General features: G+C 33.2%; 1 protein-coding gene across 30 annotated transcripts in view; it reads left to right on the plus strand.

The window, feature by feature from the left end:
- The window catches only part of LOC106873196 (dual specificity tyrosine-phosphorylation-regulated kinase 1A), a 400,225-nt gene extending 376,821 nt beyond the window's left edge, over positions 1-23,404 (plus strand). For 13 of the 30 annotated variants that reach the window (XM_089352809.1, XM_089352804.1, XM_089352803.1 and 10 more), the window contains 6 exons: positions 5,333-5,619; positions 7,778-7,924; positions 8,955-9,095; positions 9,572-9,854; positions 18,618-18,695; positions 22,867-23,404. In XM_089352809.1, the coding sequence (XP_089208935.1) occupies positions 5,333-5,619; positions 7,778-7,924; positions 8,955-9,095; positions 9,572-9,854; positions 18,618-18,688 (929 nt within the window). In that variant the 3' untranslated portion in view covers positions 18,689-18,695; positions 22,867-23,404. Of the gene's footprint in view, positions 1-5,332; positions 5,620-7,777; positions 7,925-8,954; positions 9,096-9,571; positions 9,855-14,662; positions 14,787-18,617; positions 18,696-22,866 lie in introns of all 30 variants that reach the window. The other 17 variants (XR_016241997.1, XR_016241995.1, XR_016241998.1 and 14 more) reach the window with 3 other exon arrangements.
- The last annotated feature ends 553 nt before the right edge of the window (positions 23,405-23,957 follow it).

The following is a 23,957-nucleotide window of genomic DNA, read 5'->3' on the forward strand; positions in this document are numbered from 1 at the left end:
AGTTAGTATTACAGATCATGAGATCATTTGCATCGCATACCTCCAGTATCCAGGTTCCCTCCTCATTGCAAGAACCAAATCCGTTGCCACCATATACACAATGGAAGCTTCCTGGATGTTGTACAACATGCCCGTTGAAGTCACCAGCCACAAAGAGAAAGTCCCCTGTCATTCGTTGACAGGGTAGTCTGCGAGAGGGTGTCATAAAATTGGTCTTTCTGTTCATCGGGTAGCCCTGGCTGAGGGGCATAGGCCGAGATAATGGTTGCTGATCCATGTTGCAGCACTAATCTAAGCTTAAGTATTCTACCACTGACTCTGACTACCTTATCAACCCATTTCTCCACAAGGAGTATATCCATGCCCCCAACCCAATCAGTGTTCCCTACCCAGAAAATCTTATACCTATGTTCTTTGCCTGTTAGGAACCTAGCAGAACTTCCTTTCCACCTTACTTCTTGGATGCAGCACAAATCTACACGTCTCCTTTCAAGCGTCTCAACAATCTCACCAGACTTACCTTTCAATGTGCCAACTCTGAGGGTGTGGAAGTTGTGGGCCGGCGAAACCTTGGGATGGAGGACAGCAGCATTATGCATCTTAAAAGAAAGCTCACATTTGGCAGATCTCATAAACATACAAATAGCCTTCAACTAGCATACACTACACCATCATTTTATTTGCTACATAATCACTACTTTCAACAGGAGACAGACACTAGGTGGGGATGGAGGGGGAAGGGAGGAGTGAAGCATTTCGTATGGTAAGCCATTAGAGGTGCTCAGTAGAAAGACATCCGGTAGAGGTCAAACGATAAAGACTTCTAGTATAGGTGGTGGGGTGGGATGGGAGTACGTACCATGAATGGCAAAGCACTGTGGCTGCCCTATTCCCTAGCAGAAGTCAATGTATATAGCCACAGTCAAAGCTAGCTACCAATTAACAATTGACATGGGAAAAGCAAGTGGTTAACAAAACAGAGAGGAAGAGCGGTGAAATTTTCCAGAATCAAGGCTGGTTGAAAGCAAATCATGAATGTGTGTCTGTACATGTGTGTGTATATTTATGCTTATGCTCCTTCTGGTGCTGGGGAACAAATAAATAGTGAGAACATAGGGTAGGGAGGGCTCTTTAGTCTTTCAAGGAACAAGGCCACTTTATACTGGTACCATGATAAAATGCATCCATCACTCTATAATGTGGTTGCAGCCAGACACAGCATGAGACAGAGAGGACTTTGCAATCTTGTCAAGGACATGATAACCTCTCTGGTGCTGATGCCATGGTATATTGCAGGGTTTTTTTTCTCAGAGTAAAGTGTAGATTGTATGATGCTTGTGTACAAAGTGTGATGTTGCATGGTAGTGAAATGCAGGTCTTTGAATGCAGAAGATTTGCAAAGGCTAGGAAAAGTAATGTGAGCATGTTCCACTGGATGTGTAATGTTAGTGTGCATGAACAATAGGGCACAAATGAACAGGCAAAACATGCTGGATATTATCGATGACCTTATGATCATTAGTCCAACAGTGTAGTCACTAGTTCACATGCTGATCTTAAAATTCCTGTATAATGCAAAATCAGAGAATTTTAATATATAAACGATGGGACCAAGCAAGCTTATATTATGTTCTTCTTTACATATCACATGGTTACGAATGTACTGGTACTTAGTCATTCTGTATGGAACAGGTAACATGTATCAATAAAATTCTAGGCTACAAGCTAGTGTGAGGGCTGGCATGTCAAAAAATAAACCCAGCATTTCCTCTGCATGTCATGAAAGGCATCTAAAAGGAGTTGAGGTAGGATTTGCACTATGACCTCAAAATCCTCACCCAGACACAGGGGTTGGAGGGTTGTTACCTGAGTGGTACAATGGTGTCACTTGCCAGGAGTAGGGAACCATCAACAAATGGTGGATACAATGACATGCTGTTACAGCACATGCCCTCATACTATTACAAACCAGTAAGTTGTACATCCCCATATAACAGACACATGTCTGATGAAGGGCACATACCATGGTAAAAATAAACCCTGATTGTACAATAGAAAGACTGGCAAAGCATAGGTGCCTCAATGCATTCATTCAACCTGCTGGAAATAGCAACACAGTATCCCTTGAAATGCTGCTTGACCATCCTGAGAAAAGGACACATTGAATAATTTAGTCATGGTTATACAAAATTACAGAATGACCACAGGTCTGCTTAATCTCAAAGCTGACCATGGGCTAAACAACAACTATGCATTTGATTTTTGATTTTTCTACATAAGCTGACTTCCTTGTTTCTTTACTTGTGATAACAGATGATAAAACACTTGTCACTTTTGTTGAAATTAATAGTATATATTTCAGAAATGCCTCAGTGTGGTCACTTGACCTCTTAGAAATACCAAGCAAATTTCTCACAAACTGCACATTATCTTACAAAAAAAAAAGAGGTGCATTGCATACTGTTGGCATGGAGCACTGAGTCTGAGGAAATGGCAGTTGGTCATAGTTTGAATGTCTTTTTATCAGAGTTCTGTTTAAGTAGGGCTGACACAGGCCTAACCAATGTCTGTGCTGACATAATACAATTGCAACAACAGCAACACACATCTGAAACTTCAGATTTAATTAAACTATGGAATAAATATATTCAGAAACAAATCTAGTGTAATTTAAGACTTATTGGAATTTATTCTCAGACATTACTATATTGTGTAAATACTAAGTATGTTTTAGATGACTTTCTCTCACTCTCTCTCTCTATCTGTCTATCTGTCTATCTATCTATCTATCTATCTATCTATCTATCTATCTATCTATCTATCTATCTATCTATCTACACACACACACACACACACACATATGCACGCAGACACAACCTTATTACTTTGCTTGTAATTAAATATAATGGTTGGCTGAAGGGAATGATTTTTTTTTTTTTAATCTGTATTTCCAGCTTACTAATTTAAATTTACTCAAAATTTTGATAATAGCATGAATTGCAGAATTCCTTTAAAAAAAATATTCCAACTATCTCCTGTTAATGAATGTCTCTTCTCATAATGTTTTGAAGATCTAATAATTCTGAAAATACGATAAATATTACAGTCCTTCCTTTTTTAAGTGATGTTTGCTTATTTATTAACTAATCCTACCCAACTTTTATCATTCTTCAAGTTTATTACAATGAGTTCCTATGTAGCAGATATAATACAATTTTATGGGGATTATTGAGTATAATGTTAAGTTGTTTCTAGAATTATGTTCACTTTATCCACTACATATGTATATGATTATTTAATGAATATACAGGAGTTATATGTGAGCTACTTCAGGTTTCATGTTTGGATAACACAGTAATAGGATGGGCTTGTATAATGTACTATGCATGATCCAGCAATCCTTCTGGCTCAAATGACACAGCTACTCTGAGGAAATACAAAGAACTGCACCAACTTTCTAAAATGAGATCAGAAGTTTGTACAAGATGCAAGCATCTCACCAAATTTCTGTTATCGAACTGGAAGAGACACACAGTTTAACACACTTTAGCTTTTCCTCCATTTGACTACCTACTTTAGACATAGTTACTTTTACTGTAAACACCCAGTATTTAAAATATTCTTCAGCTAACAGATTAAGGGCACATAATATTCTCATTTTCCTTTAATGTTTTTCCTTCATTTTTTCTTTTTTTTTTGTGATTTTTTTCTCATTTTTTTCCTTGCATTTCCTCACAGAGAAACCATGTCATTTGTACCTGAGCACTTGCTGGATTGTGCACTGTATGTTATCCAAACATGGAACTTAAATCCTGTTTTCATTAAATGATACTTGTCTCTCACTGGATGGGTACATTTTTGCTGGTCCTACAAACAAGCAAACAGTACAAAGTATATATATGTATAAGTTAGTTAGTAGTGTTCTCTTACAATATTAAAATTCCAAAATATTTAGTATTCTGTAAAGTTAGTGTACTAAACACAGTAGCATTTAGTTAGTTTAATTAAACAGAACAGAAAAAATTTAAATGCTATCACTATGCCATGTATGGGTCTTGAATAGAAAATTTTGTTTGTTTGTTTTTTTCTGAGGTGGTTTCCTATGCCTTTATTTATTAAACAAGCATCTATATGGAATTACAAGTTGTGTTCAAATGAACAAATAAGCACATCACTTTCTGTTTGTGTGAGCAAAAGCAACTGTAATGTCTTTGGCAATGCCCCTGCATCACCACATCCTCTGGCTGAAACAAGTAAAAATAAACATATTAAGGATAAGATGACAGTGTATGATTAATTGGTAGGAAAGATAAGGGAAGATCCATTATTGCAGAATAAATTATTTATAGATGATAATTGAAGGGAGACAATGCAGTGGATGTCTTGTTTGAATCTAAAGACAAAAAAAAATATATTGGCATAGAGAAATAACAAATAGGTGAATGCTTAATAGTATTTATATAACAATACAACTGATTAAAATAGTAAAGTGCCTTAAAATGGTGATTAACATAACTATTTCAAGGCAAAGTTATGAAAATTCCAAAATAAAGTGCTTGATATTGCATTTGAATGTATCAGTTGAAGAAGACATCTAAAGATCACTGAATGGATGTTCTGGTTTTCAGGAATAGAAGAAACTGATAAAGGAATTATTGAGATCTAAATTCTTCTACTGCCATCTACATCTACATGATTTCTCTGCCATCTTTTTCATCCATTACTGAATTTTAATGAAATACATGTCAATACTCCTCAGTTTACAGTTTATGTATAAAAATAAACTAAATTGCTAGAATTAAAATGAAAAAGTTTTTCAGAATTTGTAGAATTTTCTGGCAGCCTTCAACTGCAGGGGACATCAACTGTTAACTATTTCTTTTTTTTTTTTTTTTTTTTTTTTTTTGTCAGTCCTTCTGTAATTCATTTTCTGCTGTTATTAGGATTATCAGGAAAAAGTGTTTTCATTTTTCAAGAAATGCTAATGTATTTATAAAATGTGTGATAAATGCTTTTGAGTAAAATCTTCTTAGCCAGGGCCTGGTTTTGATAACTGATTACAGCAAATTCATTTCTCTTTAGCCTTTAAATAAGGGATAAATGTTAGATAATTTCATTATTTCCCCCATGCTTAATTAAGTAACAAATCAATAGTTAAAGTATGAATTTGAAAATTATAAGATATATATATATATACACACACACATACATACATACATATAAAATATTAATATGCTTGAATTTTAATTCAGGTTTGAATCAATACTAATCATATATGCTTTCATTTTTCCCTCCCTTTTTTTTTTTTTTTTTGTTCTTTCTTTTAATGTAGTGAAACTGAAAAGGCATTTTATGTTCCGAAACCACTTGTGCCTAGTATTTGAACTCTTATCCTACAATTTATATGACTTACTACGAAACACCAATTTCCGAGGGGTATCTTTGAATTTAACTCGAAAATTTGCCCAGCAGTTGTGTACAGCACTATTGTTCCTTGCCACACCTGAGTTGAACATCATTCATTGTGACCTGAAACCTGAAAACATATTACTGTGTAATCCCAAACGCAGTGCAATCAAAATAGTTGATTTTGGCAGTTCCTGTCAATTAGGTCAAAGGGTAAGCAACATTTTCTTTTGTTTTCTATTGTGCATCTGTTAATCTTCTACATTGTGGAGGCACAATGGCCCAGTGGTTAGGGCAGCGGACTCGCGGTTATAGGATCGTGGTTTCGATTCCCAGACCGGGCGTTGTGAGTGTTTAATGAGCGAAAACACCTAAAGCTCCACGAGGCTCCGGCAGGCGATGGTGGCGAACCGTGCTGTACTCTTTCACCACAACTTTCTGTCACTCTTACTTCCTGTTTCCGTTGTGCTTGTAATTCAAAGGGTAAGCCTTGTCACACTGTGTCACGCTGAATATCCCCGAGAACTACGTTAAAGGTACACGTTTCTGTGGAGTGCTTAGCCACTTGCACGTTAATTTCACGAGCAGGCTGTTTCGTTGATGGGATCAACTGAAACCCTCGACGTCGTAAGCAACAGAGTGCCAACAACAACAATCTCCTACATTACATTCATCAAATGTAGCAATCATTTCCGTCTTCCTCGTTTACTAACTTTTTCAATAAAGGTAGGACTGTGATGCAGTGATTGATCACCAGGCTAATTAAATAGTTTTGTGATTTATGATTCTCTTTTGCGATCTTACCATGATTAGCATGGTCTATAAAATACCAGTAACATGACAAAGTAAGTTGAACTGAGTCTGTAATCCTATATCTTGAGAGTTACTCAAAAGAAGGGTTGGTTATCGTTCTGCTGTGATCATGTGCTATCAAAGCTGTTAGAACATGTCATGCGACCTTTATATAGTGATTTCATTTGCTAGAAATAGCAGCCAGATTTCTTCCAGATCACATCCAATCATCTTAAAAAAGGAAAGGAGATGTTAGAATGCCATAGTCCTTGAGACAGGACTGAAATGAAGATGAGACGGTAGTAGCTAGAATGTATTTAGTCATAGATTTACTTAATAAAGATTAATCTGGGATTAAACAATATAACTATTGGATAAACTTTCTCACTATACCATCTCAAAGAAGGATTAATCATTTTATTTTCTATGTTTTATCTTTCAATTTTTTTAAATATTAAATAACTTGTATTACTTTCTTTCCTAATTATTCCATATATTTTCTACTTAGTAACTCTCTTTACCTTTACTGAATCACATCCAGTGTTTTACATTTGTATAAGAAATTGTTTGTTTTATCACTATCATTCAATCTGTTAGGTTTGTCAAAGTCCTTAAACCTAACTGATTAATTAACTGACTGAACAATTAATCAAATAGTCACTTAGTTAATTGCTTAAATGTTAACTAGTTGAGTAATAAACAACAACAAGAGCATTCAGAAAGTACAAACCTCTGCCATAGCAATACCAACCTCCTCTCAATGATTAGCCAGAGATGATTTTTAAAATGAGAATATCTGAAATAAACTCAACTGCTCTCACAAACGAGAATGCTAAAAATGAACCCAACCCCTCTCAAAAATTAAGTAAAAAAATAATCTAGAATCCTTGTCTGGTACATGATCAATCCCAATAGTAGCCATGGAATGTGAAGGTGGCTGTAGAAAATTTAGTAACAGTAATAAATAGTTTGTCCTTATCTAATACAAGCCGAAGTTAATAAATTCACCATTCAAAATAGTTTCAAAGGCAGAGGTAATAAGTTCTACTCAGGAATTTTGGTTTTCTCTTCTCTTGAATTTTGGCCTTCTTTTAGTATTCCTGCTGTTTTAGATTGCTGACTAGAATGTTCTTAGATGCATTTTTAACTACTTTAACATCCTTTATGCAACATGTGTTTTAATTGCACCTGTAATTCAAAAGATACACCCTTGTCACACATGCTGTGTAACACACTGATTCTACCTGAGAATTACACTAAGGATACATGTATCTGTCAAATGCCACATACATGTTTATTCAGGACCATGTAATTCACTTGATCAAACAACTCGGTCCTCACATTCATATAACAGGTAGCTACCAAGCTAAAGAAGATAAAAGAGTAACCTGTGAACATTGATGAAGTGACTTCAATATCATAAATATTATAATTTCGCCCTTACAAAGTATATTTTGTAAAAGAATTATTTAATTATCAAGATTAATTGTTGGTTTTGAGAAAATAATGTTTGTTTTGTTCTGATTTTTTTTTTAAAGTATATTTCTCATTGCTACATTGGCATTTTTTTGTATTTCAGATTTATCAATATATCCAAAGTCGTTTCTATCGATCACCTGAAGTGTTACTAGGAATTGCCTATGATTTGGCCATTGATATGTGGAGTCTCGGCTGTATATTGGTAGAGATGCACACAGGAGAGCCACTCTTTGCTGGTTCTAACGAGGTAATTTTTGTGCATTTAATGTTATATGAGTTCAGTTAAATTACAATAGTTAAAATAATTACATTCCAGAAGCAATCAGTATTTACTTTAGGCATTTATATATATATAGTCCAACCCATGCCAGCATGGAAAGCAGATGTTTGATAATGATGATATGTGTGTGTGTAATGGTTAGGGCATTGTACACATGATCATGGTTTCAGTTCCATGACCAGGTGGTATGTTGTGTTCTTGAGCCAAACACTTCATCTTGCATTGCTCTGCAATCACTTTGACACCTAACGTGACACATCATGCACCTGTTCAAGCAACATCGATTTGATGGAGAGAGCAAGAACTAATGTACAGCACATACATTTAACCACTATAAGCAAATCATTTGTAAAGGTTATTCAGCAAGAAATTTCAGAACTGTCTTTCTCAGACTATGAAAAAGACTCACAGTAGTTGTGAGTTTAAGGTATTGGTCTACTGATAAAGTCAGAATTTTAAAACTTTTTTTAAAAACTTTGTGCTAACAACTGGGCAATTGCCAGATTGCCCAAATCCCTCTTGCTGATTTCTATTTCATGAGTAATGATTAGAAGAAGGAAAGATGTCCAGGATAATTTATCTTATCCAAAGGCTTAGATTTTCAGAAGCAATCCAACAATGGAGATTTAGTGAACCAATAGGATGTCAAATGGCTGAAAGGACTATTATGTATTAGCATACAGCTCCCTGTTGTAAGGAAATGAAACCTTCCCTAATTAACAAATGGTTTGCTAAATTGCAGTGCTCACTACAAGTCTTCTTGTATGGAAAAGGCAGCAAGAAACTATTTCACCTTTTACTCTTTCCCATAAAAACTTCTACAAGCATAAAGGAATTAAAAAATACTCTTTTCTTTCAAAATGGATGTAAACCTGTTTTTTTTTTTTATTTTAAAAAGACTTCATTGGCTATTTCTGAGGTTATTGAGAAGAAAATTATTTAGATGTGATAGTTTGTAAGCAGTTCTCATTGCTTTTACTTTGTATTCTCTTTCCAGTTTGATCAAATGATGAAAATTGTAGAAGTACTGGGAATGCCACCCAAGCATTTATTAGACCAGGCTCCAAAGGCCAGGAAATATTTTGACCAGCATCCAGATGGTATCTATGTATGTAAAAAGCCAAAAGATGGTAAAAAAGTAAGTATTTCAGCATTTCTGATCTATATTCTTTTATATTTTTTTCCTTTCATTGAAAACAGCATAATTATGATTAAGATTTCTAAAAACTGTTACATTTACATTGCTGAGATTTTGGGAAACAAGTGGTGTAACTTCTTGTTCCCTTACTGATTATAAATCTAAAGAATCAGAGCTTTGTAAACCTTAATTGGTTTGTGAAAGTAAGGTGCATGCATTAGTGATCTGCATAAGACACACTAAGTTATATAAATGAACAAGCTGTTTGTATATTCACAAAATTTAATTTGACAAGTTCGAGAAATGAATGAAAGCGATAATAATAGTGAAGAAATAAAAAGATATTTTTCCAAAATTCTAACTTTTTTTTTCAGTATATATATATGTATATATGTGTATGTGTGTGTTTGTGTCTGTGTTGTGTGTGTGTATAAATTTCAGGGAAACCTTCTGATCAAATTCTGTTCTCTTTTCAGTATAAACAGCCGGGTTCTCGGAAACTACATGATATAATTGGTGCTGAAAGTGGGGGACCTGGAGGTCGGAGGGCAGGGGAACCTGGGCATAATTTGGCAGACTATCTTAAATTTAAGGACCTTATATTAAGAATGTTAGATTATGATCCAAAGACACGCACCACACCCTATTATGCCCTCCAACATAATTTTTTCAAGAAGACCACAGACGAAAGCACTAATACGTCCAGCAGTACATCAGGTAGTCCAGCCATGGAGCAACAGTCCGTGTCCAGCCCACCAGGTATTTATAAACAACAGCAAAACTTTATATTGATCTTCCATTAGATTATTGTTTGGAGATGGGGGGGGGGTCATAAGCAGATAGTCTCATTTGTTTAATTTTTTTTTTATTTTTTCATTTGAAACATGTAGTTTCCACTATTTGGTTTGAGTTTTATGTTTCTGCTACATTTCAGTTCATATGACCTTCTTTCACTTATTTACACATACTTTCTTTCTCTCTCTCTTTCTCTCCCCCTCTCTCTGTATATGTGAATAATATATATAATTACATTGAATACTTCCAGGCTAATAAAGTCATTCATATAACAAACAGTCAAGAAATTAATAATTCTTTAGCTAAGTTTAGCTACAGTAATTCATATAATTTCTCTAATATTATATGTGCAACATTTTTTTCTCTACTTGCCTCATTAAAAACTTGATTGGGGCAAATTCAATAACATTGCACAACCAGCAGAAGTTAGTTAAAATAATATAGATTTTTTTTTTTTTTTTATAAATATTAGATCTTAATTGTATCTTATTTGAACTCAGACTGCAATAATAATTAACTATTTTTATTTGCTTTGGTATCATGTTCAAAGCCGTAAAGTAGATTATTATTATTATTATTAACACCTTATAGAACTAGTTGTTATAGTAATGCTCTTCTTCTCTGCTCCTTTTTAGTTTTTTTTTTCACTCTCACTTTCATTACTCCTCCCTTCCATCTCTACTTATTTCTCTCCATTCAAGAAGTTATTCTCTCTCTCTATCTTCAATAGATTCAGTAGATTATAATTTATAATAATAACTTCTAGCTAGAAATAAAATTGTCATTTTCAGTCTTGATCAAGCTGGGATTTGGGTTTCTTTTTTTCCAGTATACACTACATAACTGCTATTTATTCTATTAACCTTCAAAAAGGCTTTTCTAAAAGACAGAAATTAATTCATGTCTTTGGAGTTCTAATTTTTCTCTCTGTCGCTTGTTATAATGGTGAAAATATTTCACATTTAGGAAAACATTAATCTGCAAATTGTCTCTTAGAAAAACTGCTGCCTTGTTTGTCATCATCTTCATTGTTTTATTATCTACTTCTCCATGCATGCATGGGTCAGTCAGAGTTTATTGAAGCAGGTTTTCTGTGACCAGATATCATTCCTATCACTAATCTCTACCTGTTTCCAAACAAAGTTATATCTCCCCATGGCCAGACATGTTTTCATAGAGAATTGGAAATGAATAACATTCATTTACAACAATCACGTGATGTCAAGTCAAGGAAACAAACATTCTCACCCTTACACATTTGTGTGTGTGTGTGAGAGAGAGAGACAGACAGACAGGCTTCTTTCTGTTTCCATCTATGAAATCCACTAACAAGACTTTTGTCAGCCCAAGGCTATAGTAGAAGGTACTTGCCCAAGGTGCTATGCAGTAGTACTGAACCCAAGACTCTGTGGTTAGGAAGCAAATTTATTAACCACACAGGCATACCTGCGTGTCTGCTACATAGTGTTATGTACATTTGAGTCAATGAACATAATTTTTGTGCGACTGCAGGAAGTGATATTGATTAACAATAGCTGTGAGTTGAATTGTTGTTGTTGAAAACCTTTGTTCATTTTTGTTTGGGTTGCAACATAGAGTTAGCAGGTCAACTACTGGGAACTAACACATATTCAACTGATGATATAGTTTAGGTTTGGAGGTCTTTTTGTTAGGTGGAAGGTACATATTTTTATCCAAGTAAAAAAGGGCAAAAGATTGTGTCTATTCTGATGGAATCTTGAAATCAGGATGGTAAATGACTAAGTAGGACATGAATTATATACATCATCTTTGTTTTTATGTCTCCTTTTTTTCATACTTGCATGTGTTGAACAAGACTTCTTAAAGCGGGCCAGATGCTTCTTCTGAAGCCAACCCTTGCTTGTTTTCAAGTGAGGTGCTTTATTCCACTGTTCTTTGCATGTCAAACTGCCAATTGGGACACTTTCTTATGAGAGACATAAACAACACCACCACTTCCCAAGCAGTGTTTATGCAAAGACATCAGGAGACAAACAGATGTACATACACATACACAAACATGCAACAAGCTTCCTTACAGTTTTCATTATCCAAATTTTCACTTACAAACCATTAGTCAATCTAAGGCTATAATAAAAGGCACCTGCCCAAAGTCACAAGGAATCATTGGTCCAATCTGAAAGAATTTTATGTGCTACGTTTGGTCAAATTTTACACTTTGATTACTTTTATATTTGTCACATCTCATTTGAAGGGGGTCATGCCATTGTAAAGTTTTAAACTTTGAACATGAAGACCCAGCAATTATGATGTTAGAATACTGAAAGAGTATTTGTTTTATTTAACTTCAAAACATTTGTATTAGCGTAATCTATTTGATTGAGTGACAAACAAAAGGAAAACAGAACATAGCGATAGGAGAGATATGTTAATATAAAAAATTGATTAATGATTATGTGCAGAAACTGGTTTTGTAGCAGTGTGTTGCTACATGCTGTTTGATGCTGGCCAACATTGTTTGATCACCGAACACAGCTATGATCTATATCTTCATAACTATATTAGTTGTCTGTGTCTAGTAATAAGGTTTTCTTTGTAATATAGATGAAAAAGATGATTCATTTTCCAAGATTGATAAATGTATACCACCATATATCATCTGAGAAATTACATGAAATCATAACAAAAAAAGAAAGATTCTGTAGAATTTGTCTTAAAGTGAATATTATTTAATAAGTAGGGTCTAGTGTGAGAGGATCGCCTCTATTTCCACTAACATTGATATCTGAACTGAATAAATCTTTCTTCACAACAGGTCTATGTTATTGTAAGAACATATGTTTAGCTCATTATTAAAGATTATCTTCCAGTATCTTCTTTCAGTTGCATGTTTATTACCTTTTCTCTTACTCTTATCTCATGACAAGAATGCTATCAATAACACATTAAGGAAAAGGAAATACGCATTCGCATCAGATAAAACCTTTTCACTCCACTGGATATCATTTTCTTTTGTTTTATCTTTTCTCTAATAGTTAATGTATTTCTAGCATTTATTTTGCCTGCTGCATGAATTTATGCACACTCGTGATATATTTTGATTATATACAATTAGGGTGGGTAACAGCAGAGTAAGTTTTTAACTATATAATATCATAAGTGTAGTCTTTTTTATGTTATTCTTTTTGATAAAATGAAAGTGAGATGTTTATACAAATAATTCTTGTCTTAAAACAAAATAAACAGGAATAAGTGATAATCCAATCATATTTTACAAACTAGCTAACTTTAAAGATAACCTCTTCAATTGCTTCACATTAAAATTTTAGATATTTTTTCTTCTTAAAAATAATCTCCAATTAATATTAAAATAACTTTAACTAGCAAGTCAAGATAAAAATAAATTTAAAATTTGGAAAATAAGCTATTTATTATACTTATTAGAATGTTTAGCTGTTTTATATTTAAGATTTTCTTAATTACTCCAGCACCAAGCTATAATTTTGAGTTGAATGTGTGTTCCAACATATCCAACATTCCACTCTTAATCATAATTTATAGAGAGCATTTTGCCACTGATTTACTTTTACAAATAAATTATCAATACATTCTAATTCTTTCTCAATGCCAAACAGACTGTGCTACCCATTAGTGTGTGTTTTTATCTGTTTACTTTGAAATTGTTCTCTTTACAATGTTTGCTTTGTGTGTTTTTGTTTTTTGTTGATTTTTTTTTCTTTAAATATCTTGCTGCCAAATCTGCTTCTACTTATTACATGATTGCATAGCAGAAATACAATGTCTTTTTTTTTTTTTTAATTGTATCATGTAATAGTATTGGAAGTGTTTAGACAACATTTGGTTTATTAAAATAGTATTTTGTCTGAGGCCTAATTGAAACTTTTTAGTATAAACTCTAAACAATGTGCTCTCATTTGTCTACTCAATTCTCAAAATTTCAATCAAGTATGTCCTCCCATGTCATTTTCATTGGCTTTATTGATGATTTTGTTTCTTGATTTCAAATCAATATAAATAATTCAGCTTTGGCATAAAAGCAATTAAAACAGCAAAAGAAAAAAAAAATCATTGCTATCTTGACCAACTTTAGCTATTCTCCTTTCAACAGAAACGTGCAACAATGCACATAAGAGCCATAAATCTAAATCAATGCTTAGGAATTAGTTCCAATGATTGTGTTATATACTCAAAAGAAGCTACATATTAATCTGAAAGTTGTGTGTTAAATGAAATTGTTTAAAAAATATAAAATGTATTATGTTGTGCACCTTCAAAATATCTTTTGCCAAAAAATACTTATGTTTGGCACTGATTAAAAAAATTATTTGCTAACCCTTTAATACTAATTCCATTGAGATCACTACTGAGCTGTAGAGATGGCAATAAATAAAGTATTAAACAATTTTAGTAGAAATAATAATTTGCTGCTTTGAAGCTTAATATGGTGTGTATTAACATCCGAAAAAGGACTGTACCAGGTCTTTGAGTGTGTTAAAATAAATTTTAATAACATAAAGGATTTCATTAAACTGAATGACAGTATACTGCCAGTCTTATGTTCTGGAAAAGAGTCTAGCTTTATTGCCAAGTTGAAAGTGGAAAGAGTAGCCTTGTAGAACTTGTTTTCATCTTTGCAAGTTAGGCAGTTGAGTGTCCTGGAACTAAATATCCCAGGACCTTCCTTGCTTTCCATGATATGAAAGGCAAAAGCAAATTGCTGCTGTGCCTCAACAACCGAAATGCAACTGACTGCCTTCCAATTTTTTCAGCATGGTCCACTGAAAGAGAAAGGATCCGTCCACGAGGTTTTGTTCCACATAACGGTTTGTTTCGTCGATGATATATGTCCCAAAGATCGAATCCCTCTGAAGAAAATCTGGAAAAATCTTACAGGTTTTTGCCATCTCTTCATTCTCTAATATTTCCCTCTTTCTCTCTTTCCATTTAATGTGCTGCAAAGAAACAACACCAAAAGATAGCCCCCAACTAACTATGAGAATGCATGCTTCTCACCTATTGGGCAGAAAAGTGGGTTATTATCTAGCTGTATATGGCCAGGGTCACTTTCTGGTTTCTACAATGGTTTGACTTTTTGTTGGTAGTTATAGCCATACTTTCAATCCATCTACTCTTCTGGCTTGAGGATGGCTGACAATTGCAATGATCCAGAGAGGATTATCTTTTAATAATTTGTCAGCTGATCAGATCATTGATTGAACACTATGGAAAGAGGGACATAATTTCTTGGCATTCATGTTAATGTTGTTTGACTTGATTACCACTCACATTACTTCGACTCAATGTATTCATTATCAGTGGTGGCTTCGTTGATGCATTTTCTTCCAATTCTCTCACTAATTCACCTCCAGTACAACTCTTGTACACTCTTGACTTTCATTCCCATCCCACTGCCAAGCTTTTTGCATGCAATCTGCATGCTTCTTGCCATTAAAAAAACATTTTTTATTATTATTATTATTATTATCTTTTTTTATTTTGTATTTGTTTTATTCTCAATATCATAAAAGAATATTGCAAAGCTTCAATTAATATTGTGAAAGATTAATAAAACTTAAAGATTCGCCTTAATTACCTATTGAACTGATTTTCTTTTAAATTCAGACTGATTTTTATACAACCTATGTGTTATTGGTATTTGATGGTTTTATTCTTAAATATAATTAATGTAAGTCACTGCTAGAGGAATGTCTTCATTTACTGAATAATATACAAACACTGTCAGCAATGTGTCGTAATCTGTTGGCAAATATATCTGGGTACTATTAGAATAATGTCTTCAATGATAGGGAAAATGGCCTCAGACTAGTTTCTAATTTACCTTAAATTAATTATGAAAAGTTCATTTAAAATGTTTTACTTAAGCCTGCTTCAGACCAAAATTGACAGAACAAATAAAGACACTTATCAAACCAACTCATCTAATCTTCAGAAAATGATAACCAAGTTTAATTAGATTGCTAGTAATGGAAGTGCTGGTATGAAGTACTGCCAAATTTAGTAAAACATATTTTCAGTGAAAAGTCAATGTTAAGTTATGTATTGTTCAAAAAGGAGTTTCTTCAGATGCTTTACATACCACATCTGACTAATTTTATCCCCAATTGATATTAATTGGAGATTATTTGGGATATAAAATCTTGAAAATTGATGACAGATTAAATTGGTTCAGTTTTGCCTTGATTCATTAGCTGTTATTTTCAGTTTGTGTTTGAGTGTGGAAATTAATGCAAACTTGAGGAATCGTTTGCTCTTGGATTTTTCTTTGTGAAATAGAACTTAGGTAGTTTTTGCTTTCTTAGTTATTATTAACTCAGTTCGTAAAATGAAGTCATTTATATTGAAATTGTTACTTATGGATGTGTATTTAACAGAAATGGTTTGCATGGAATCTACTAATATATATATATTCATATATATATATGATTATAGGGCATTAAATATTGTTGTTTAAAATCTATACTAAAGGTTTCCTTACCAAGATATTTTTTAAGCTGTTTCTGATTTGACTTTGTAATCAACATTTTATTATATTTCTTATATCACAATTTAGTTTTAAATATATGAGATATATTGTATTCATAGTTTAATGCTAATTTACTGTTCATATAGCTGGAAGAAAAATTGTAACCATTGTTTAGAGAAACATAACTAGCCATATGAGATGGTGGTTACTGCTAGTTAAAAGAGAGATTTATTGCAATTAAAAGAAGTACAACACAAGAAACTATCTTGTGTGTTGCTTTTATTTTGGGTTGGGGGATGGATAGATTCTACTGATGCTTTTATTTTTCTAGAAATTATTGTGTTTTGGAAAAGGAAATCAAATCGGATACAATTGAGAATTGTAAAAGTTGAATTGTTTTCAGTGGACATGCCCTTAGCATATGTTATGACTTTCCTTGTTGCATTACTTGTCTCCTTAATCTAGCTAACCACAAAATAATAAATCCACATTTAAGTGATTTCATGAATCCATAAAAAAGAACAAAGAATTTCTAATTGGAAAGGTTATCAAAGTTGTGTGTGCCTCTGTACATGTCAGAGAATGATTTACAAAATTTACATTAGTTCTTTTATTTTATCTAAATTATTATTTCTAGAATGTAAGATGAGTAATCTTTCTTTTTCTTTTACTTGTTTCAGTCATTAGACTGCAACCATACTGGGGCACCGCCTTAAAGAATCTTTATCGAATGAATCAACCCTCATACTTACTACTGAAGCATTTTGAATTATCTAATGTATTTTTTTTTTTTTTTTAATCTGACTGAAATAACAACATAACATCACATTTTCATCAAATTTTACCCTTTGTATTTTGGAAGGGATTCTTTTTAACTCTGAAATGGTGTTTTTTTTTTCTTTCCTTTCTTAATTTGTTAACTTGAAAATGATATTAGAATTGGAATTAAAGACTTTATCTACCTCTGATAGTCTTTATGAAACAAAGCTTGCTATTAAGAACTAATGATATTACATTAATTAATCTGTAAACCACAATTTTTCTTTTTTTTTTTTTAATCACTAATAGATACAGTAGTTTAAGCATAATGTATTAATGTTGTTTGGTTATTGATCGCCACTGTGTTGGATGACTATCCTGTCACAGAGACATTGAGGCAGCCTTGTATTTATAAGACAACTGCTATATGTCAGGTTTTTATAAGACAACTGCTATACATCAGGTATTTATAAGATGACTGTTATATGTCAGGTTTGAAATTACATCAGTCATTTTGTGAAAGTCTTGTAATTCATTACATCATTTCTTTCAATTTGGACAACTACTTAGCATTCCATATCAATCTCTCTTCCAGTCAACAGATGACTATACATCTACAACAAAGAACTAAATCATTGGCATATTTGTTACAGAATTTTGGAGTTTTTTCTTCTTTTTTGTTATCCTGCTACATACATTTAAAACGGTCCCTTTGATTCAGAGATTGTCAAATAGTTACAGACATGTACTTGCTCTTTTATAATATAAATTACTTGACTGTTTGACTTCTTATTGATGTTTCATAGTTTTTCATTTTTCTCTTTGTTTAAGATTATTATGTTACAACCTGTTTTGGTGTCACTCACTTCTAAGAAATAATATTCCTATGTTATAGGATATTGGCAATCTGCTATTAGTGTTTCCCTCAAGTAGTAGGTAATGTCCTATAGAAAGGGGCTTTTCTTTGTGTATGTCATGCTTTTATAGCTATAAATACTTTGTCTGTGAATTATATTTCTATTTTCTAGTTTCTCTCTTACATATGTGAGATATATTTCTACGATATCAGTCTTTGTTGAAATATTTCTTGTGTTCATTGTAGCCTAGAGTGTCATGTAATAGGGAAGGGTATACTTCTTCTGAAATTCCCTTGAATAAACCAGATTAATTAATTTGCATGGAAAAAAAACTAACATTACAAATTACTACTGCTTCCTCGTTACTGAATTACATAAACTTGCTTAATTCTTTATCATGCCCCACTTTACATTTACCTGGACAGCTGTATAACAACCATTCATCATAACTTCTCATAAATTATTTGAGCTGCTAACAGCTCTTACGCTGGACAGGAAATGAGTTATTATTTCATCAGAATTTGTCGCTTGGCCATTTCTTTGTGTAATTAATGGCTGTATTGTTTGATTAGAAACGTCTCACAGTTCTTGTAAATATTCTGCTTATTTTCTGTTCCCTTATAGCTCCACCATCGTCATCGGTGTCAGTATCCCGGCGGGACAAATCCTTCATCCAACTATCCAGGACAAGTTAACATTCAGGTTAGGCTGATTTCTGGTGTATTTCTTGATCCATGCTACTAATAACGACTAATAGCAAACATATTACTTCTCTTCTCGTTAGTGTACCTGCAAGGCTGCACACACTTTTGGGCATGTACATATAGCTGCCTGTGCACATATGTGCTCACTTTGTGAAGATTTATGTATACACAATTTACATAAAATTATTTATTAGTTCCTAAAGGAAATCTATCAGTAAAAGAGTCTGTTTCTTAATGGATGTCCCTCTTAGCAGTTTTCAGATGACTGCCTTTTCACTGTAACATCAGTTGTATCAACTTTGGGCTTCTTTCATTTCAAGCCAGCTTCACTCATTCGGCAACAAACTGAGAAAGAGTATATCACTGTAGACAATGATAGAAATCTAAATATATTCCACTCCATTACTATGGTAGCTGTGTAGAGGTTAGGTAATACATAGAGTGAGGGAATATATATATGTGAATATAGATTTCTGGCACACTTCTATATTGTTATTGACAGCTATAATGTAGCTATTAATTGCACAATCAAGTGGGGTTTTCTGTCTTAAGAAGGAAGATAACTCCTTAGAACTTCTATCATGAAGTACTAAAATAGAAACAAATAATAACTGAACATAAAGGAATTGTATTTTCATTATGATTTTGTAAAATTTCTTTTTGCCTTAAAAATAAGCTTGATATGAGAATTGCAGTTGCAGTTATATGATCACTATGTGTTAAAGCAAATAAGCTTTGTGTTAACATAGAAGAAAGTATACTGTAATGTAGATGCAAAAACTAAAAGAAGAAGAGAGATCCATTACACAAAGAACATTGCTGAAATGGCTTAACTGTTTGCTTAGATGATAAGTGCTTATATATTTTCCAGAAAAGATGAGAATTAACAAGCAATTTTATTATACAATTATCAACATCTTTCTCAGGAGACAAAGCAAAAGAACTTAATCTACAGATGCTAGTGAAAACCTGGAGGCAAATAACAAAGATACATTATGGCAGATTCTTTTACAGGAAATGAGAAGAAAATTTGCAGGATTAAATAATAGATGCATAAAAATAATCACTAGAATTAGAGAAAAATTGTGATAGTTTTCATTAGCAGGATTTAACTCAGTAAAAAAAACGTGATGTTGGAATATCATGAAGGTAAAAAAAAACCTTAATGTTTTGATAGCAGGCTTTGTCTTAGGTATCATATATTTTGCCTCACAGCATGTGAATATAACTTCTTTTTTTGTTTTAATATATAAGTGGCTCAAAGGTAGTTGAGAGACAGAAGCAATAGTGTGTTTAAATTATGTCTTTCCATATTTATTTCATTTCACTTACTTTCTGGTTTTCAACCCTGCTAGGATCAACTTCGTCCTTCTTCTCACTGATGTTGATTCATTCTATTTCAATAAAAAAGTGTGTTACTAAAATAGATAAACAAACATTGATATTCATAAGGTAGGAACCATATGTAAGAGATCAAAGAATATTGTGGGGTAAAGGTAGTTACTGTGATGTTTGTCTTTCTCCTTAAGTATATCTTTTATTTTTTACTTGTTTCAGTCATTAGACTGTGGCCATGTTGGAGAGATTTTAGTCAAATGAACTGACCCCAGTACTTTTCCCTTTTTAAGCCTGGTACTTATTCTATCAGTATCTTTTGCTGAACTGCTAAGTTATTAGGACGTAATCAAACAAAGACATACATAGATAGATGGATAGATAGATAGACAACAGGTTTCTTTCAGTTTCCATCTACCAAATCCACTCACACGGCTTTGGTCAGCCCAAATCTATAGTTGAAGACACTTGCCCAAGGTGCCATGCAGAGGAACTGAACCCAGAACTATGTGGCTGCGAAACAAGTTTAAAATAAATTACATGAAGCATGTAGTTATAGTGTTAGGGCCAGCAACTTCCTCTAATTTTCATTTTAATAAATATATTTATTGTTCACAAGTGTTAACTTTAGTTGATCCCTTGCTTTACCTATCTGCTTTTGTTACAAAATTGTAATTAATAGGCTATCACTATAAAAAAATAAAGTTATTTGTATAGAATAAATATTTTAAATTTTTTTCATACCTGGTTACACTGAACCGACTTCTCAATGTTACATTTTAAAATATCTGTATTGTGTAACTACTAACTATACTAGTACTCAAACTGGGGCTAATGGACTAATACAGCAACATTAGTCCCAATCTGTTGGTTAAAGAAAATAACATTGAGGATTTCTGCGAAATTGCTTTTCCATTCTGACACCCATTATAGGTCTTGAAATTCTTTTTTGCAAACTAGGATTATCTGCCTGTAAATGCTATTTTAGTGGATTATGTTCAATCAAAATTTGTATTTTGGGAATAAAGAAGGGGAAAAAGTGTAACATCTGTTTCCAAGTGTATGGTGTGGTATTTCTTCTTTCTGTGTTATATCTTCATATCAGGTTTTTTGAGAATTTTCTTTTCATTGATGGTTGGAATTCTTACAGCAAATATTAGGTTACTCATGACAAATATTAAAACAACCATTTGCATTTATATCGTAAACCATATAAATTGTTTTGATGGGCAGCTACTCACTACAGTAAACCCCACCCATCCACCTGTCTTTCCTCTTCATTTAGGATGTTTAATCATTTGAATTAGTAGATTCTCTATCATTTATAAATTGTAATAAGTTTCTATTTGTATGTCATTGCAACTTTTGTGTCTGTTTTCATCAGTTTTCTCTTGCATCTATTTTCATCTTTTACACTTATTACTGACAAGAATACTTTGTTGATCCTCATTTATATCATTTAAAATTTTCTATTACCTCATGGATGCTTATTTGCCCTCATTATATTAATACTTTTTGTTAATATATGTATAGAAAATGTCTTCATTTATATATATATATATATATATTTCTCCTAATTCTTTTGTGTATGCCATTTCATCTATGTCACATGTTTAAATCAATCAGAAAATTCTAGACTATCATTAGGAGCTTTTTAGACGATCATTATGAGCTTTTTAATGAAAAGTAGAAATTATAACATTCAAGGAATATGTTTAGTGCATGTTAAAAGTAAATTTTTCCAGAGTTTTTTTCTATTTCTAATGTAATTATAATTATATTATTTTTGCTGCTAGTGTTATCTAGCCTAAGCAAACATATCTTATGATTACAATGCATGTATATGTGAAACTTAGAATCATGCAGATTTGTAAAATGAAAACCATATTGATACTAAGAACTTTTAATAATCCTGCAAGTTCACTACTAAACTTTTTATACTTTCACTAATAACATAATTTTTATGGTTGTTAAAAAGTCCATTGTGTGAAATTTTCATTCCATTTGTGTGTTCATTGTTGAATTTTACTGATAACGTGTAATATTGTCTTTAATATTAGGTGTGTATTTTAGAAGTAATGTTGACCAAAAATAATAATTTTTTAGTAATGGATAGTGAAACTATTGGTGGTGCCTGCTTGGGGTGACCCCCTTCGGTCATGAATGCCCATGGCATTGCACCTAGAAAGTTACCCTCCGAGGCACAAGTTCAGGCAAGGTTGTTTATGGAAGACAAGCAGTCACCCATGCATACCAGCCTCCCCTCTTCACACCACCAATGTTACCCAGGGGCAAAAGCAAAAGCCAATACAGCTTGGCACCAGTGACGTCACAACTCATTTCTACAGCTAAGTGAACTGGAGCAACGTGAAATAAGGTGTCTTGCTCAAGAACACAACACGCAGCCCAGTCCGAGAATTGAACTCACAACCTAACGATCGTACCTTCATTAGTGTCACTTTACTTATATGTAATGCAGTAATGGACATAACTATTTTTTTATGTTCCACTGTTTTTTCAATTAGTGGATGATTTAGCAGTTACATAGTGACTGATTCACATTCCATTTGGCTTCAATATATATCCAAGACTTATAAATAAGCATGTAAATATTGTATGGTGTCCTTATCATTCAAGAAAAAAAAAAATTAAGACTTCCAGTCAGTGCTGTTTTCATCATTTAATGGATTTGAATATCAGTGAATCCTTATCACAAGAATATTAATATTTAATATATCATCAGCGGGTAAATCTAATGGGGTGGAAGAATCAAAACTTTATTTTTGCTGTTATTGTAAATTCACTCACTCTTTTTTTTTTTCTTTTTCTTTCAGTGAATTTTCCCTTTTAGGTGGACATGCAAGATCTGATTGGACTCATCAGCATCATTTCCAGTATCAGCATCATTGTCCTTCTGCAGCACCATGGTCTGCATCCCCCCCTGATGGAGGCCGGTGGAGGACACCGTATTGCCAGAGATGTGGGAGGTTATTCGAACTTCTTCTCTGTTTACCTGATGACCACCTTTCCCAGAGATTAGCAAGTGAATGCTAAAAGAGCCTGTTAGTCCTGAAACTGCAGTGCAACAGCTACCACTTTTACAGACATCTGGCAGGACTGGTCACTTTCAGACCACTTCCACTCTCATCATCCACCAGATCAGTCAATCATTCATTGGCTCACTCTACACATTAGTGTGCATGTGTATGTATTTGTATGCAAGTGGGACATCAACTGTGATGATAATGTGTTATAATACCTTGTAGGAACATCCTACATCAACCACCCAGTGCTACCTTTAGTACAACTAATAGACTGTTATCAACCTTCATTGAACAAACAAACAAACAAACAAACAAAACAAAACAAAAATATTTTTAAAAAAAATTTTCTGGAGAGAGAGCTTGAAGTAGAGGATGGTATGTTCTTTATTGTAGCAATATCTGTAACTGGTGGAGGGGTGGTGCTGTAGAAATCTGGTTATCACCATCAGTTGCATGTACAACAAACCTCATGTTTACCACCATCTTCTTCACAGGTATCCTAATGTCATTCATTTCAAGAAGCCATCTAACAGTTGTGACTATGGCAGTAAAGATGGCTACTTTGTTGGAAGTGGATTTCAATGATTTCAATTAAGCCATCACTGTCTTCATGGTCGCACTATGCATGAGCACAATTTTGGGGGATGTGCTTTCAAACCTGTCCAACATGTCTTCCTCATAGCAATTTATCCAAACAGCTTGGTCATAATTTCTAACATCAAACCTTCTCTGCTCATCTCAATTTGAAACAAGCAGTACTCACACTGAAAAGTTAACGTTGTGAAACAGAACTGGTCAACTAACTCAAGTGTCTCCTTGGTCAAAATCTTAACCCTCCAGATGACATTGACATCGCCACTCCACCCCCACTAGTCTGGCTG

This window comes from Octopus bimaculoides, chromosome 5 (assembly GCF_046866305.1).
Source record: "Octopus bimaculoides isolate indiv1 chromosome 5, ASM4686630v1, whole genome shotgun sequence".
NCBI lineage: Eukaryota > Metazoa > Mollusca > Cephalopoda > Octopoda > Octopodidae > Octopus > Octopus bimaculoides.